The sequence below is a fragment of the Strix uralensis genome, chromosome 1, assembly GCF_047716275.1.
Source record: "Strix uralensis isolate ZFMK-TIS-50842 chromosome 1, bStrUra1, whole genome shotgun sequence".
Classification (NCBI taxonomy): domain Eukaryota; kingdom Metazoa; phylum Chordata; class Aves; order Strigiformes; family Strigidae; genus Strix; species Strix uralensis.
Genome location: NC_133972.1, coordinates 41,579,663 through 41,599,387, shown reverse-complemented (window position 1 = coordinate 41,599,387; position 19,725 = coordinate 41,579,663). Strand labels below are relative to the sequence as shown.

Genomic DNA, 19,725 nt, shown 5'->3' with positions numbered 1-19,725 from the left:
TCAAACTTTTTACTTAAAAAAATGATACCTTTCTGGTTCTTCAGAGATCTTTGAATAGGAGAAGAAAATATTAATTTAAAATTGCCCATGCAGTTGAGAAGGAGTTTGCTCATATTCAATCGTGGAAAAATTTTGAATAAAATATTTCTGTGGGGTATTGAGCTTCATGTAGCTTGATTTAAAACTGGTTGCATAATTCTTGCTGAATACCCTGAGCTCTCAATTATGTAAGATATACCTATGTAGTGGAGATACCACGATAGTATGAATACTACCCAACATAATGGTAAGTGCTGGTTGTGCAAAATCAGTTTAGGTCCAGCAGGGCTTATTAGCTCTGTTTTCAGGCATTTGTTATGCGGCACTGATAATTCTTACCTTCGATGATTCTATTTGTAATCAGAGATGTTCCTTATATATGCATATATATATATATATGCACACTTTTTTGCTTTTGTCTCAGGAGTATCTCATACCATATGGTGGGGCAGTTGGATTAGTTTAGTTTCTTCTTTCTGCGGGCAAGTAAACAACTTCTGATAGTCAGCTGGAGTTTTGCCTCTGAAGGTTTGTATGTTGATGTCATTTTCTGCCAGAATTGCTGCTACATAGAGTTCCCGCAAGACAGTGTTTTCCAACTGTCAGTAACAACTTGATCTTCTGGGGTAGATCTCCCAGATGGTAATAAATATACAGATGTCATCAACAATATATATTATGAGCTTCTCTTGCCTACTTCATTTCTGTTTGGGTTGTGGTTTTGGCACGTTGTAATCAGCTAGTTCAACATTTATAAAGAGATATGGTGTTGAGAAAGGATGTCAAATATGGCAAAAATGCTTTTCAACTTTTATTGTTCACATAGATACCAGTTTAAAGTGTATCTAAATGTATTTTTGATAGGTCAGCCAAGGCTGTTCCCAGTAGTGAGTTTTCACAGTCCCATCAAATTATCATTATTAGAAGGGATTGTCTGAAAGCCAGCAATCATTTGTGTTACTTTCATCGGTGCGGAAATCTCATCAAGAAACCTGTGCATAGCTCTAAAACGTAGTGAAAGGATAATATTATTTGTGTACACGCTCTGAAGTAAAATCAAATGTCTCTATCCGTGGCTGCTTCTTGACTCGTAGAGTTCCGGAATGAAAATGGCATTGATTAAATAGAGTGGCTTTGAAATGAAAATAAAAAGCAGATATGTTCCAAAAGGATATAACTCAAAACCAATTTTGAATTGTTCCCTTATGTTTTTAATTTATGGAATTCTTTACTGCAGGCTCGAATCAATGCCAGGCTACAGCAGTATCGTGCTAAGGCGGAGCTGGCCCGTACCACCAGGCCTCAGGCCTGGGTTCCCAGGGAGAAGCTACCACGACCACTTACTAGCAGTGCTTCAGCCATACGTAAGCTTATGCGCAAAGCTGAACTAATGGGAATTAGTACAGACATTTTTCCAGTGGATACTTCAGATACTAGTTCCAGTGTTGATGGAAGAAGAAAACATAAACAACCAGCTCTCACTGCTGATTTTGTGAATTATTACCTTGGTAAGGATGAAAATTGCGTATTTTTCTCAATGAAAAATTATCACTTTGCAGTATTTGTACTGTGCTAGTTCATTGGCTTCTTTATTTTACTTCTATTTTTATTAATAGATAAATATGAATTATGTCTTCATTTTAGGTCAGGTATATTACTGCTTGGTATCTCTACACAGAAAGTTATTTTTTTAAAGACATTTCAGAAGAAAATCTTTCAAATATCAATAGGAGGCTAAACTGTCTTTGCTAAGAAGGGAATGGAAGTTTAGTTACCTTTTGGTATAATTTTTTTTTCTTATTTTCCTCCATTTCTGTGTGGAATAGCCTGAGTTTGGGACTGTTTGCTAGATGGCTGATCAAAGCTCAGCATTTAAATAACTTAAATAACATATTTATGCAGCAAAATGTAAATGTTATGACTGTTCATTTTTACTCAGTGTGCGTAATAAACCTCTAAGCTATAGTTTTGGGTTTCCATGTTGGTATGGTTTTACGCTTTTTATTGCTTCACTTTTTTCAGTGTATAAAACTGGGAAAATATATACAAGGATAGGAAATAATGCAATTTTCTTTTAAATAGAGAGAAATATGCGCATGATTCAAATCCAGGAGAATATGGCTGAGCAGAAGAATATCAAGGATAAATTAGAAAACGAGCAAGAAAAGCTGCACGTGGAGTATAATAAGGTGAATAAAAAGGGATAATAAACTGTTGTACTGTTTTAGTATTGCTGCTATAACTTTCACAGCATTTTGCTTTCCAAACAAAATGACTTGGAAAGATACAAGCTATTCTTTCTTTAAAAGTAATACTTAAAATTTTTCTTCTCTTAAAAATGTTCTGTGGTCTGTCTCCCCCATACAGTACAGTCAACTTCAAAAATGTTGCATGTTGGCTGGGCACGAGTTCTTTAACTGACCCCACTGAGAGCTCCAGTAACAAATTGCACGTGGACAGACAGGTCCCTCTCATGAGTGAACTGTGTCTTAAAGCCCTTTTTTTCATTCTTTGTGTGCATTTCATTTGAGACTTTGAGCCAACAGAGTTTGACTCCTCTCTCTGTGTTTTTTTGTTTTGTTTTTGCTTGTGTGTAGTTCTGGGTTCTTTCTGAACCTGCTTGATTTTCTGCTTGGAACCCTACTTGATAATTGGGAGTCTAGAATTGTCAGAGTGATAGTAATTTATTTATTTGTTTGGGTATGTCAACTCCAACTCCAGTTGTGTTCATCCTAGATTTAATGACTTGGCTAAATCTTCAGGCTGCAGTAATCAGTATTGACACATCCATCGTGTCCTCTGTTTTGTTTGAGCATAGGAAATTTGGGGGAACAATGATGCCATTGCTCCCTCAAAATGTTGCTAATGCAATTTTTTATTACCTCATCTTCATGGTTAAAAGAGCTTTTTGTGTTTTAATTGCATTTTTACTAAATAATTAATTATTTATTTTAATCTTTAAATGAAACATAGAAATACTGTATCTTTTGTGACAGATGACATGCTACAATTCTTGCTGAATTCAGCAACCTATCAAGTGATGATTAGCAATGACAAAAAATAGTGTTGCTATTAATTCTTAAACTGTTGGATGTGTGTGTTTTAAATGAGAACACATGGAAATGAAGCAGCAGGTCCTTGTGAACTACCCAAAGATGATAAAGGGGAAGGAGATTGTGCGTGGGGCTTTTAACCAAATTAATAGGTTGTATATGCAGGGTGGTAACTAACAGTCACTTCCAGAAGAAAAAAACCTGGGTTTTTTCTGTTTGCATCCTTTCATAGATTGTTTCTCTTTCTATGAGAGTGAGTGAGTGTTCTTTGGTATGGCAATATAAAGCTTTAATTCATTTATATGGTTACTTGTTATAATTTGCTGCTTTAGTATGGACAACACGTACAAGATGTTGTTGTATCTTAGTTTTCTACTTGACTTTATGAAACCTTATTTTCATGCTGAAATGCTTCAGATCTTTACAAAACAGGTGGCTGGCCAGGTTTTCATCTTAGTTCTATTAAGTTGCTGAATGATTGCACTGGTGTCAGCTATGTTGACATGAGTTCCATTTTTTTTTTTTAAATCCCCCAATAAAGTAATGCACCTTTAGATAGGTAAGAGGTTGAATAAATTTTATTAAGTGACTCTTAATGGATTTTCATTCCTGTTGATTTTTTTTTTCTTTAACTTTTTAGCTGTGTGAGTCCTTAGAAGAGCTACAAAATATGAATGGAAAACTGCGAAATGAAGGGCAAGGCATTTGGGCTCTGCTGGGTAGAATCATTGGACAGGTTAGTTGTTTTTTTACCTCCTCTTTATAGTTCATACGCAGACCTGGTTTTCTAAGAAGTCTCTATCTGTCACTTCTATGACTGAATAAATTGATCAGACCCAGGCTTTACTCTGGGGATACTATTTCCTGATTGAAATACCTAGACTTCTGCAAACCACCTACTGGGAACCTGTAGCTTAATTTTGTTGTTGTAATAGTGATCTTGTTTGCAAAGTTCTTTCATTTGATGTAACTGACTGGCCTGTCATTTGTGATGAACCTTACCACTTTTGTTTCCACATTGTCTTTAGTTACTGTAGGCTTCAAATGATATGGTAACATTTTATGGTTTTTATAAGATATAAATCTTTAAAACTGCAGTAATGTCTGTGATGACTTTTAACTGGACAGAGGAGAATATTTTGATCAAATGAATATAAACATCTAGGAGAAGAGAAGATTTGGATTACTTCCTGTTGCCAGCAATTATCTTTGTTCTCATGATATGGGGAGGAGTATAGATTCTTGTAGTGTTTTGATATGTTTTATGTCTAAGGTATTAAATGACAATGGACATTTTAGATGTCAGAGAGATTGAAATTATTTCCAATTATGATTTTAAGGAAGATTGAAGAAACTATTCAATATGAACATGCAGACATACAATTAGGTCACAACTTTGTCGTGCCCTTTGGTCTACTGCTGAGTTTGTGCTGCTGTTCAGAAAATGAAGCTTGCCCTTCCTTTAGGCAGTAGTAGTTCTTCAGGTATGCTACCTTTTCTAGTTCTGTTTGTCTGCCTATCTTTTCTACTTGTGAGGAAGGGTTCTCACGTAACGTATGTCTTGAATCAAGATTAATTTTTTCCCTGCTTTTTAAGATGGCTTTGGGTAAGTATTCACAAATACATATCCTGGTGCAAGTGTTACTAAATCAAAAAAAAAAGAAGAAAAGTTGAGTAGAATTCATTTACACAGCTTGCATGACATTTTTTTTTCCGGTGGGTTGAACAGATGCAGACCCATGGGGCTGCTGAGAAATGACTTTGATAGATGGTTGCTGTCTGAGAAGCTAGCATACTGCAGATTAGTAGAAACCCGAAGAGAATCTCATCTGCTTTGTGGAGGGCTTGGTCCAATAAGATAATTTTTCTAATTAACCTATTGAGCACCAATGTGGCAGGGATGTTGGGGAAAATAAACTGCCTCAGTATTCTGTCAATTGTTTCAGCTGCCTAGACAAATGTATCCTTGTCCATCCCTCTATTTCAAGCTTGAAGAATTTTTAAAAGCTAGTATTTCAATGTGGTTTTTATTTATTGAATTGAAAAAATGAGTATAATATTACTTTATATTGCAGAATCGTACTGGTAAGCATCTGTTGTTGCTCTTGTCTGTAAAACAGCTAGCTAAGCAATTTCCCACTCATAATTTGAGTCTTGTTCTTTGTGCATTGAGTTTGAAGTGGTGTTCTTTAAAAATATCAAGACTCACATGTACTGCATTTGTTCAAATCCAATAGAAATTGAACATACCAGCAATTTTACGTGCTCCTAAGGAAAGGAAACCAAGTAAAAAGGAAGGAGGAACACAAAAGACATCTACACTTCCAGCTGTACTTTATAGGCAAGTAATGAAGTCTTGACAGAATAGATACCATATCTAGTAAATTTTAGTATCACAAAAGTGTTGAGAGCAAATTGTTTGCTTGGTTTTAATTAACAAAATGCTTCAGAGTTGTCTATACTTTTATTTACTTACGAAGGCTAAGTTGAATAGTAGCAAATTCTTCACCTTAGCACACCTCAGTAAGGTTTGGGGTTTTTTTGCTAATTGACAGCAGTGCTTTAAGGGCAAAGGTAACTCTTTACAGCTGAAATAGAAGAGTCCTTTGTTATGTGAAAATTTTTAACTGGTCATCTTGTCTTTTGAATGCAGTCATCTGTGGTGATGATTTTGCAAATAGTGCTGCTGCTGTTCAGTCACAGTGGCTGGGTGCATAAAACGCTTGTGATATAACAATTTCTACTCTTTTGCTTATGGGTTGTCAAATGCTTTGGGTTATCTTGCGTTTTAAATTTCCCTAATTCTAGAAGTTCCCAAGAAAATAAAATGTATTCACTTACTCTGTAATTGTTCCACCTTTTCCCCTTTTTTATAAGTTGGGAAGCTATTCACTGGATTTTAACCAAGCCTAACAGTGAAACATACGCTAGGATCCCAGAGCATGACTGTGCAAAATATACATACTGTCTTGGATCTTCTTCTCTTGCCACCAGCTGAGAAGTGGCATGGTCTGTCACTTATCTAGAGAGCAGCAGCCAGGCCTCCAGCCACAGCAAGTGGGCAGCATCTTGCCCAGCTAGCAGGCTAAATGAAGATAGTGGGTTACATAAGCAAAAGTTAAATCTAGTGCTGTGGGAGATGAAAATCTTGAGAACATGGCAGTAGGCTGAGTATTTGGCAATTTAGATGTATACACAAACAAATAATAGGAGTCATGCTTTATTAGTTCTGTTTCATTCAAATCCAGTCATATAGTTTCTCCTATTTTATAATGGAATCAATGAACACCTGATCTTTTTGAAATAACTAAAATTTCAATTCCAGTGAAATAATAATTATAAAAAGGAAATGTAATTTCTTATGAGTTGATACATTGCCCAACATAATAGCAGCACAGACCTATTTCAGGGTGCTTGCATTATTAAAATAAGCGTATGATTGTTAAGACTAATAATAGTAGCATAATTTGCTATTTAAGCATTTGAATGGCACAGGTAGTATTTTTTTCTATTTGCCACTGGTATATTTTGTTGAAGTATCAAGTGGTTACTGGTTAGAAGTCCTCAAACCATAAAATTGAAAGCAGTTTTAAAGTTAACTATATTAGGGGCCTTTTGTGCTTTAGGTGGAAGCTCCTTAAAAAGTAGTTACGCACTTAAATGATGCATTCAAATTCAAGTTGCCACATGTTTGTATTGAAACTACGGAATGTGCTGGGATGTAGTTGTTTATTCTTTATGATTACAAATGTAATTATAATGCTTTTCTGCTGCCTGCATTAAAAGTTGTGGAATTTGCAAGAAGAACCATGATCAACACCTACTGCTACTGTGTGATACTTGTAAACTCCATTATCATCTTGGTTGCCTGGATCCACCTCTTACCAGGATGCCAAGGAAGACCAAGAACAGTTACTGGTAAGAATGCAGTTAATGTGTTGTCTTGTGCTATCTCTGTACTTAAAGTAGGATGTAAACATTAATAGACTTGCAAATTCTAAGTGTTTCAGACATTGCTGTAATGCAGTCTGAACCATGTTATTTTATTTTCAGGCTATTAGCAGTGGTATTTCAAGGTAAAAAAAAAAAAGGGTGTAAAGATTTTTTTTATTATTAGCCACTGTGTAGAAATAGATTATATCTTTAATTTTCTTAGCTTTTGAGTTCGTTTGTGATTATTAATGCTGCTATATAGTAACGGTAGGAAACTATAGGCTGCCTTCAGGAAATTAAAGACTTGGTCTTCTGTTTGTCTTAGGACACAGATAATGCAACTCTCTGTCCAGATCTTTAGGAAAATACTTGTAAATACTTAAAAATAAACCTGTAAGTAGTAGATCAGTTTATCACAATATAGGAAATTGGTTAGGTTTACTTCTGTCTTACGACTCAAATCTGCAACGACAGAAGCATATGCATAACCGTACTTACTGCAGTTACATTTCCATGAATTAAAATTCTTTTTGTGCCAGTGGAGCAGAACAAAAGCTAACTGGTGCAGTGGGAACTGGTAACTGGTAAAGGTGGTGATTTTCAAACTGTCATAGAATTAGTGTGCTGCTGTGTTGTGTTAGTGTTATGCATGTTTCTAAACTGCTCTGAAATGTGTTAAAGCAGTTATTCAGAAGCAGTTTTTAACCTGGCAAGGCGTTAAGAGTATAGCATCTTCAGGAATTATCATCACCTTGTCTAAATGTTAAAAGGTGCCAAATCAGAACAGTATAAGCATTCCTTCTAAAAACACAGTAAAACTATTTTAATCGAGAAAACTTGGTTTCTGTTTTTCTTCGTATGTCTCTTAGTTTATTATTTTAAAAAAAAAACTTCCATAAAAGATTTATGTAAGTCATCTTTTGCATAGCTTTGATTGTGTGCAGAGCCAGTACATGAAATGGGTGGGTAGTCTCTCATTTTTATTTTTTTTTATCTTAACATGACAAAACTTGGATTTATCCCAGTAAATTTAGTTAGTAAGTTAATAGAGATTTTCTTTAAAAGCTGAAAATCTCAGAAGGGTTTTCACCATCACTAATACTGTTCTGAACTTAACTTTCCTTTAATTATCTAATGTAGTCTGTGATTTTGGACTTTTCATTATTTCGAGGGCATTCTGAGCTCTTGGGTCAAATTTACCAAGTGGTTATGTTATATGGGAGCATTTTTTTTTTTTTTGGTAGCTTTTGCATTTGCACAGGAGGTTCTTGATTTTTTTTTTTTTTGTTCTGCTTTTTAACCAAGTTGAAAAGGCACACAAAAAGCCATCAGTCCAAAAGATATAAGACTACAATTCTCAGTAGGTGTTAAAGGCAGAATAGGTCAGGTTAGGTAGTAAAACGGTTTTATTTCAAAGCTATAACTTATCTTTGTTGTGAATTTCAAGCTTCAATTATATCTCAGATCACAAACTTCACTTTTACTTCTAATTAGCTAAGGCATATTCTGGAGTGTGAGATTATAGCAGACAAATGGAGCTGTATTGATTGCATTCTTTTCATCATTGAACATGCCTTCATGTATTCTTTTCAGGATCAGTAGAGAGCAATAGAATGAACCCTTAATCTAAGTTTGAGTTCAGCAGGTTTGTCCCCCCTGCTGTTTTGAATACAACTTTAAACTTTTGATTAAGATATGAAGAAAAGTACTTTTTTTCTTTTTTCTTTTTTTTTTTTTACAGGGGCCGTGTACTTTTCATATATTTGTATAGGATATAATGGGAACTTATGCAAAAAGATGAAATACAAAAATGGGTGTAGTGGGAAATTCCTTGAAGGGTTAGGCAGGTTGAAAAACTTTAAATAAAGTGGTTTAGAATGTTGATTTAGTCCTCTTCTAAAATAGATGAAACCAGTTAAAAATAATTATTTCTTAATTTTTGCTTCCTATTGTTATCACTGCTAAACATTTACTCATAATTGCTAACTTGAGCCTTTGCAAAAGGTTTGATGATTGGAGTCATATACTTTATCAATACATATTTATTTAAACATTGGGTAGTTTAGCATGTGTTCATTCCATATTATTCATATTTTATACTGTTTGAGGATGCCAAATGATGCAGCTTACGTGTGTGATGCTACATAGATTAGTTAATAGACTCTTTGCCCGTTTCATGCTCAGTATTTAATAGAAATTTAAATGACAGTGTACAAAAAAGGATTTTGAAACTGTTAACTAAATCCACTATTAAATGTAATGGTAAGGAAAAAAATTAAATCTTTTTTCTATTTAAAAGCTAATTTTGCTGAAGAAAGCACAAATTATAATTAGTTATCTCAATGTTTCTAAACATTAAAAGGGGTTCATGATTTTGGTCTTAGTGAAATCATAGTAAGAGTTTAGACCTGGTGAACACCAGGGTGTCTCAACTTATTAGAGGCTGGTTGCAAACACTAAGAAATTCCCCCATTCAGAGGCCTGACAGTCTTCTCCAAGGTAACATTTATACATCTTGAATATTTTAGAAAGAAACTGTTTGTAACATAGTAAGTTCAAAGCATTTCCTCATTTCAAAGGGGTTCATTTTGAGAGGAAGAGCATAACAACTATTTTACATAATAAAACACGAAAGCATTAATTTCTATCTGTTTTGATCTGGTGCTCTCAAATTAGACCAGCAGCTCTAATCAGAGTAAAATGCTGTGGCATACTTTTATTTAAAAATTTGGAAGTTTTCAGTTTCTTAGAAATCCTATTGATTAAACAGTAGAATATTCTTTTGATTCACATGTTATCATAAAATTAAGTCTTGTCATTCTCACTGACAACTTGTGTGCTTTTATGTTCCTGCCCATTATGAATGGACTGGGAACTGTGTGTTTTCGTGGTAGAGAATGATCTGAACTGATACAAAAGCATTGCACAAGTGTTGACAGACAATACAGTGAATCAAAATCTGATTGTAATATATTGACATTTTCATTACGAAAATACTTGGCAGCTACCAACAGGGACTAGCTTTTTCTATTGAAATGAGATTGCTGAAAAACAGGGATAACTTCTGCTAGCATATTAAATGCTGGGGACTGAGATGAACCAAACAAGGACTAATGATCATACTAGGCTTGGTGGTTTTTATTTTTATTCTGGAAGGCCAAGTTATTTTAGTGGTAACTCTGCTGTGGGGAGTATTGGCCACAGAATTGGACAGAATGGGCTGTGGAATTCCTCAACAGTAGTCCCATGAACACTCATTCAGTATCTGGTCATTTGTTCATATTCCTGACCCCACTCATTCAGTACTGATCCAGCACATCTTGATTGTTTTTTCATTCTGAGAAATTGCATAATGATATAAAATTATTAACTTTTATATAAGCGAGTGCAATATAACGTTGCATAAAACACATACATTTTTATGTATTTGTCACTTGTTCTAATTGAGGGATGTTTGGGTCATTGCAAATGGCAAATTTCTAAAAATCTTTTGAAAGATGCTCTTTGAAGGTCTTTGACAAACTATTTTTGATTCATATATACTGCCTTTTATGTCTAAAATAAGCAGCACTCCTCCTTTTTTCCCAATTCCAGTACATCATTCGGCATGTGTGATTTATGTTTCTCAAGTTCAAAGTTCAAGTAAACATTTCAAGAAGCAATTTATTATGGAGTGTATTTCTGAGACCTGTTTTCTCCTAATTAAAATCAAACCAAACTCTAACAAATAACTGTATGGTTTTCCTTTCTAAACACTGAGGGCGGAACTGTTTTCTGGATGCACTGTATTGGTGTTCACTCAGCACAGAAGATTGTTCCTTCCAAATCCTCTTCTGGCCTAGTGCGTAGTTGCGATTATAAGAACAATTGTCTTGTTCAGACTGAGTCCTTCGCATTTTCATCACACAAGCCACTCTGAAACTAGGTACCATAACACAGTTAAGGTGATCTAATTCATCTATAATGTGATAATGTGGCAATTCATCAAAACTCCAATTTCTTTCTAATTTTTTTAGTGTTACCTTTTCAATAAAATATTTTCATATGTTTTTGTCTGGTTTTCTGTCTCATATAGCAAAGATGCTGTTTGTGTTATTAAAATTTTAAAAATAAAACCAGATTCATGTTAAGTTTACCAATATGTCAGCTTTGAGCCCTGTTTGTGACCTTTCATTCATAAATGAATAGTGTTCAGTGTTTCTTCAGCTTTCCTCATCATCATTTCACAAATTTCCATGTGCCAGGTCCATTACTTAAAGTGCATTTAGATTTTTTTGATGTATAAAGCTGCAGCATAAAGAAGCATCATAATATCATTGTTTGCACTAAATTTTTGGGGAAGTAATGGGATTATCTCTCTACGGATTTCATTGCCACTTCACCAAAAACCCACCCCATGTCCAAACTATCCGTCTCTTCCTTGGTTTCTCAGTGAGGTAGATGTTCACTTTTTCACTTTGTAAATTGCTAGGTTAGAGGCCTTGTGTTAGCAGTTTCTAAAACTTCATAAACAGAAAGCACCTTTCGGTCTTCAAGTGCTTATTGAAACCCTGAAGTAAAGCCCCATTATAGGTTCATGTGTTTCTTGAAGCTGCCCATACTCAAAAATCTATTCACCACCAGGCAATGCAGAAACATTTGCATCATGCAGTTACACAAAAACAGTGATTTTGAAAATTAATAATGTGTTCTTCTTCACTTGCTGTTTGTGTCTTTTGCTAGTGAGTTGAGAAGAACCACTTGCTTTGTGAGATGGAAGGTATCTCTGGTACCATTGGTTCTCGTACAAAGTCAGATTGAGAACACAACTGTGCAACTTTTTTTCTTCTTTAGGTTGTTAGGACTTAGTCAAAGACTTTATGATTAAAAGGTTTCAAATCATCACTGAGATTTCTTGATGGATCAAACATTTCCAGTAATTTTTAGTAGTAGGCTCATTTTAGTAGTAGGCATATTGTGGCCTACTAGTGATTTTCTCTGAGTCTAGATTAGGCAAGTCTAGACTAAAAGCAAAACAAAACCTCTGTAGAGAAGTTGAATCTTTGGCACCATTTCTCCTGTTAATTTGTTTGTGATGAATGGCAATGCTTGCTAATCTAGAGGTAGTCAAAGATTGTTGGAAGAGTTGGAAAGGTGACCTATTGTGGTAGGTTCTCTAATCATTAGTTGTCCTTGAAGAAATGAAATGAGCATGACTTCAGTGTAACCAAAAGGAAAGGGAGTCATATGGCTGCTTTCTATGAATATATTAAACAGCAGAATAGGAGGATAGTTCTTTAAATTCAAGAACCACATTGAAGTAAACCGTAATAAGAGCTGAAAGTTAGGAGATTGTTTCCAAGTCAGAGGAGTGTGTGTCTGTAATAGCTTTTCTGTGGGCCCTATGGGAGCTAACAGCTAAACTACATTATAGTTGAAGCTTGACTGCTTTATAATAGGGTTGGTAAGATGTGGTTGCCTGTGATAGTAGAGGCTATTCCAGTAAATCAAGAGGTTGCTTGTAAGTTCATGTTTATAACTTTACTTTTTTCTCCTCACTTTCAGTGTATTTGTGAAGCTTTGTTCTGTGATTCACACACCGCACCACCACCCCATCATACTATGATTTTGCAGCTTTCTTTTTGTAGATCTAGCTTTTTTCTGGTTTTGATTGCTGTGTCACGTGCACCACCTGTTTCAGAGCAAGCTTGGACATAAAAATAGAATTTCAGGAACTTGTATGCAGTACCTAATCTGTTGATGTTTCTTGTCTTCTTCACTAACATCAAAGTTAAAATACTTTATTTATATTTAAACAGGGCCTTAATGAAACTTAAAGTACTTTACTGATCTGCATAGTCATTTTCTGTACAACTGTCTGAACTTATGTATCAGAAATTGTGTCTTTTCCTTTTTAATAGCACAGAGCTGAAGAACAGAAATTTTTTAAATCAGAGGTGCAGGGTGGTAGATCCAAGAGACTGGGTTACCAACTCCAAATACTGCTGTAAAATCATACTACTATTTTTTTGTCTTATAAAAACTTCCATTTTTTAATGCAACTCTTTAATTGTGGAATGCGTATTTTTTTTAGTTTATACATAGTACATTTTTACCATAATAACAGGGGAATAAACTTTTTGTAAGAATTGCTCATCACAGTATTTTTGAACACTTTCATAGCTATTGCTTACATCTGCATAAGCAGATCATAGTAAGTACTTTCAGTTGTGCTTTCCATTACATAAATTAATGACATGACTGATGCTGCAGTATTGTGGAGGGCTGTGCTCTCTGATGCTTACCAAACAGAAAATCTCCTTAGAGTTTTGAGTTGGAGAACTTGAAGACAATGCATCATATAAAAGTGAAGAAGACAAAGTAACCTCTAGCTAAGCAGACACACAAAATCTCGAGGGAATGCTGTTATCTCTAAAGCTTCTCTCTCCTGTTACATCATTAGAGAGCCTTTCTCCATAAAATCTTACAATAAGTTAAGTCTGTGTGCATTTTATTTACTTAAGTGCATGTGTATACATATTTGTGTGTATATGCACACAAATTTATGTAAACATATAACTGAAAAGTAGCATTTTGTGAAAGCTGTTTCTATTGGTGTTACATTTTGGTGTCGTGAAGAGGCCTAGAAATGTTGCAGAGCTACTGTGTCTGTAGCAAACTGAAGTTTGTAGAGGAGGAAGAATAGAGTATAACACACTTGTATGCTGGCCCAAAACTGTTTACAAAGTATAAAACCAGCATAAACTGACTTCCTTGTGTTTTGACTACTAATAAAGTCTACATACTTATAAGAGGTAGAGGAGAGAATGTTATTTTCCTGCAGTCTACCCTGTAGTACTTCCGCTTTTCTAGATGAGCAAATACTACTAGCATGTGTTATAACGTGGCCACAATTATATAAATTTTACATATGAAAAAGCTGAAGGAGAAAGGTGTTGATTTAGCCAAGGTTACACCGATAAGTCACCCAATCCAAGATTAGATCCCCTCTATTTTGACTCGGTAGCCACTGGTCTGTCTTGCAGACCACGATGACTGCTGTTGTCTTGTGGTATAGCCAGAAGAGATCTGAGATTATACTGCTTGGATTAGTTTGAAAGAATTGGAAAACATGGAAAGTTGATGGAGTTGATAATTGTATTAGCCCTTACTGAAGTTCACAGGAGAAAAACTATCCCTGTTGAACGTGTATATTTGAAGAAATCAGCTGAGACACAACGTATATACCTGACTTTGTGCTTTTGTTTAAATATGGGATGGGTATGCCTTCTTGTAACAAGTGTATTAACATTTAACTTCAATTAATAAATACATGGGTTTTGTTTGTCTCCTTCCAAAGCAAGTTTGCTTCTTACTTGAGATAAATTTTAATGTGTTAATGCCTGTTAATGCCAATTAATAGCAGAACAGAATGTTGGGGGGGAGTTAGTTGGTATTATAAAAAGAACTTGCTTAATATGCAAACAGTGATGAGTTGGAATTTGTTTGAAAGGATTTACAGTTTTTTGAGTTGGAAGTGTAATGTGAGAAGGAATTAAAAAAAAGGCTCTTAACAGAGGGTATAATTTTTAAGTTTTCATTAACATCCACATTTATGACTTTGCGTAAGATGAGCATTTTCTGCAAATAAGAGCAAAACTTAATGAATTCCTGTCTTCTTAATTCTATCATGGAGCTTGTTAATAGCATTTACCTTAGCATCTGTTCACTTTTGAAGTTCTGACTGTGATTTTATACTTTTTCAAAAACTCAATAGGCATTTTTTTCAACTCAGTTTTCAAAGTGTGTTAATATGTCTCCAGCTTCTATATCACTAATTGTCTCTATTATTTTTTCAGATTTAAAACCCACTCCCTTAGAAAATACATATTAAAATTGATTTTTCATAACAGACATGTCTTCTATATCCCTGCCACTAAAGAGTGCTCTCATCAGAATGAATTCAGCAGTGTATCATTGTAAAGATTAAACTGCAGCAGCAGTTAGAATAATGAATAGATTACAGATCAGTGGGCACCATTAAAAATGGAGATATGGTAGGATGCAAATAGTGAAACAGGGTGCATGTTTCTTGAAGGTTAAATCCTACTTTCAAAATCTTGGTTTTCAAAGTTTAAATCCTGTCAGAAGAAAACCTGTCAATGAGATCTTGCTCGTTTTTTGTTTAATTGCTTAAAGTATCATACATTTGAGGGACTTCTTTAGGTGTCCATTGGGTTTCTTGACTTCTGAATTTATTTTAAACCCAGTCACTTCAATGTGTTTCTGCTTTTCTGACTGTAGTTTTAAATATAAAATCTCCCACTTTGCAGGCAGTGCTCAGAGTGTGACCAGGCAGGTAGCAGTGACATGGAGGCTGATATTGCCATGGAAACCTTACCAGATGGGACCAAAAGATCAAGGAGACAGATTAAGGAACCAGTGAAATTTGTTCCTCAGGATGTGCCACCAGAACCGAAGAAAATTCCAATCAGAAACACGGTAAATGATGGTTGAGTAGTTGTTATACAGCTGATACTCATAATAATTTTGTTTAAGATAACTTACCTTTTGGACACTTTGAATTATGGGATTTCAATTTGATTGATGTACTATTTATGTCTTAAATTCCCTTGCCTCTGTTTAATGATTTATTACTTGTGTTAAATATATAGTTTTGCTAAAGTAAAAAGCTGGGAAACATGGTACTGAATTGAAGAACTGTATAAGCGTTTTCTTTTGCTTGGAGTCCTCTGTTAATTGCGGAAAAAGGGAAATTGCAGTTTGCACTTAAACTTAAGCCTTTACAGCCATTCTTCACTTTAGTAGTAAGGACACTTTGTTCTTGTATGCTAAGATTTAAATCCATAGGCAACTTACTGACTGACTGCAGATTTTGTGACTATCACAAGGCCCTGTTATTTCAGTTTGTTTAGCTTTCTAGTCTTACTACTGTGACACTGTGTATATTTTCTCAAACTTTCCTGATGGATAGCTTGTAGAAAAGCTCTCGTACTGATGAAATACTTAACATCTTTTTTTCATTTGGAAGTAGAACTTTTTTATTAATTAGTGTGTTCTAATCCTTAAAATTTTCTTCTAATTGTTCATAAACCAAGATTTTTTTCATGTGTGATGTATCACATCACCTATAAAATGTACATAGAAGTATCAGAGGTCTTTCAGGTCCAGTTTAGGGAATGAGTAGTGTTCCCATGACCCTTTGGACATGAGCAGTAATTGTATATAAACTGGTGGTTCATCTTACAATATACTGCTTAGTTTTAGGAAATACTTAAACCCTTTCATGTTAGACATACTTCATCGTTCATGCAGCACAACTTTATTTTCCTCACAGAGTTTTCCAGAATTTTTATGCCTGTACTAGCAGATACCATGCTTAATTCTTCTGAGTATACACTGATAGGATTAAGCAAGTATTTTTCTGACCTAACCTTAAATGTTTGCTTTAATTATATTTCAGTATATTTGGATTGTTTGGGCCACAGCTTTGATTTACCTAATGGCTTCCTTTTCCTGGTTTATGAGTAAGAAGAACTTCAAAAATGACAAGTCAAACTGATTAATTTAGCTCAAACTGTTAGGAGCGTGAGTAATCCAAAATTAAATTTTGTGAATAATGTAGGGGAAAAACTTTTTCTTTCTTTCTTTTTCTCATTGAGGGAAAGTTCCCTTCTTCCCTATGTGTAAGAACACATAGGTTCTTACAGCTGTCTGGGTAGGTTGAACTGACTGTCATCATGCTGTTGTTCACACAGAAAGACAACTTACCCAGTGTTCCTGCTTACTGAACCCTTGGCATCTCCTCTCCCCTTTTTCTTTGTTCGCTCTCTCCTCTTTTTATACCAATGATATTAGGGGTTGGGAATTCATGATCATGGTACTAAAGAGAACTAAAAGTATTGCATGAAAGACGTTCATAGTAGTAATAGACAAAAGATTGGTATGAGACATAGTACAGAAATCCATGGGAAGACAAGATTGGTTAGTTCTAAGGCCCATGTAGCAACCGCCAAGCTTCTTATATGCTAAATGGAGAGAAGTCTGCTCTGAAGTGTTCCTCTCACACTGTGACACTGTGATGTGCTACACTGATGCTGCATTGGTGATTTGGCACTTCATGTGTTAGAGAGTATATATACACATGTTGTGGTATGTATACAGAGATTAAATTTACTTTGGGTGGGCTAATATGTTGGCACGGTGCAGCATTGCGCTGTGGAAAAATTACTGCTACCTGTCTCAGAAAAACTATGTTCCTCGGCTTGAAGTTTTTGGCTGTGTCAGTTCTCTCCAGGTCTCTGCTTTCCTACAACATACGGATTTGCAAGATAAAATCTTTGGTGCTCTTTGGGCAGGGCTCCTCTGTCAAAGTTATCTCCACTCTTCTAGCTTTCCCATAACTGACAGGATGTTGGTTTTTTAATTTCTTGCTGCTTTCTGCTTTACTATGGAAGCGAAGGTTCGCTCCCTTGACACCTGCTAGATTTCTTTCTCTGAACTAGGCTGAATTCCTTCGTTTCAACTCTTTCATGATCTTGGTGCACTTAGGCTGTATAACAAAATGGAGATAACAGACCTCTGAAGACTTAATAGGATTCCCACTCACCTTTGCAATGAACCCAGGAAAGTTGGTGTTAGTTTTGGTTGCTTGTTTGTTTTTTTTAAGAAGAGAATACTTTTTAATTCATTAGGTCTGGGGCTGTTTGTATATTTGAGGGGAAAAAACCTGACCTTTGAACAACTTCTTACATAAAGTTTTTGAGTCTGACTACACAGAGAACATCCATGTGGCGCATTTCAACAATGATGACGAGATACTTGTTCTGTCCTTTGTGTCCTCACTGCTCAACTCCTTTAAAATAGTTTAAAATAAAGAAGAAAAAATTAACAATTTGAAAACGTACTTTTCCATAGTCCTCTCTTCTCAGTGTACTTTGTATCTCTGGACATGTTTTATTCAATCTGGTTTTATTTTGGAAGGAATTGGCAAGACTGCTTAGCTAACTGTGTAATCAGCCTTGCTTACAGTCATAATCAACAAGTGCAATTATAAGACTGTTGAATTGTGTGTTGTCTGCTCTTAAGGGGATTTCCATTTGTTTTGCATAAATTTATCTTGAATTGATATAATTGAAAGAAGGGTGTTTTGCCTCATATCTAAGAGAGCAGAATGTATCTTACATGCTTGGATTTCATTGTAGTGGTTTATCATAGTTAACTCTTCATTACTTTGTTGACAGAAATTGTCAGTAAGCCCTAATATTATTAATAAAATATTAGTAAGCCCTAATATTTTATTTTGATAAAGTTGAATTAGGATGCCAATAATAGCCAGTATCTGTAAGACATTTCACACAAATGCATATGATTAACTAAGCTAACCATATGAAAAAAAAATATTTCATGTTAAATAGTACTTTGAGAATTGATGTTTTGCAGCTCCTATTTGGTAACACTGATTTCAGATATTATAAAGGATACTATCCCCCTTTCATGAAAAGTTTCTTTTTTCCTTATTTGTAGTAATTTTTTTCTGATTTCTGTCTGCTTGGGGTGTACTATGAATAGTAAAAGAACCTTTTGGAAGTATTCATAATTTTACCATTGTTTCTCATCCAATCTAATTATGGATGTGTACTTAAGTCCCGCATTTTTTTTTGTTTTGTTTTTGTTATCCTTCAAAGTGCGTGAATCACTGATATTGTGGATATTTGTTTCCAGGGATAAACAATTTTTTAAATAAAATAGTGGTGTGTTTTTTCTGCTTTAAATGTAACCTTATACTTTCATTTTCCATTATTGCAAGAAATAGTAAGGACATCTGATTTCAACTTCTGCAACCTGTACTATTTGTCCTCCTTTTTCTTTATGAACTTAACAGTTCTTTCCAGGTTTTTCTAATCTTAAGTCTCTTGAGTACTTAACCTTACATCTGTTTCAGGATACTGTTAACAGAGATTTAGAGTGGGTTGCTGTGCATTATTTTGAATCAGGTGACTTTTCTTCATATAGTCAGTCTTCTTGTGCTAAAAGCTTGGCTCATAACTAATTACTGGCCAGGAAGATCTGTGAGGAATATTCATTTTCCAACTCATTGAGAGGCAAGTGAGACTGTTTAATGAAAACTCAGGTTTTTTCCTAGTGACTACATTGTTCAAATCTTAATATAATCTTGCATCAGAACAATGATGGCCAGAGACCTGTGGCAATTGGAGAACTAGTGTTCACACCTTCTACGTTGTATCCAAGACTGTTTCCTTCTATAATTTGGAAGTCTGAGAGAAGTGAGACTGAAGCAGGTTATTGAGAGTGAGGATAGTGCTTCTCCCTTGTACAGTTCTCTACATCAGTTGTGTGTCAGGGCAGTATTTTGCATCCTAATGCTGTATAAACTTTTAAAAACAACCCTGTGAGTCCTCTCTAGTATCTCCATCTCTTAGCTTTCAAATACTTTGGAGGATATTTATATCAAGAAGAGCAGCTGTTTCAAAGAAAATGGGAGGACAGAAAGTTCAGCCATTTGAACTGCGTTGTTTTGGAGAGAGTGCCTATCATTTACATTAAGAGGTAACTAAATTTTACAAGACCTCTCTGATTTTAAACTTCCTAAGGACCATGTAAGAGAATATACCTACATGCACAAGGGTAAATTTAAACACATCAGAATTCTACTCTGAGTCAGGGTCTATGCAAACTG

At 35.0% G+C, this 19,725-nt stretch overlaps 1 protein-coding gene across 1 annotated transcript in view; it reads left to right on the top strand.

Annotated features, from left to right (window-relative positions):
- Positions 1-19,725, top strand: part of PHF14 (PHD finger protein 14) — a 173,149-nt gene that overhangs the window by 40,941 nt on the left and 112,483 nt on the right. The window contains 6 exon segments of the mRNA XM_074863630.1: positions 1,277-1,547; positions 2,122-2,228; positions 3,733-3,828; positions 5,330-5,433; positions 6,879-7,010; positions 15,338-15,506. Of these exon segments, the coding sequence (XP_074719731.1) occupies positions 1,277-1,547; positions 2,122-2,228; positions 3,733-3,828; positions 5,330-5,433; positions 6,879-7,010; positions 15,338-15,506 (879 nt within the window).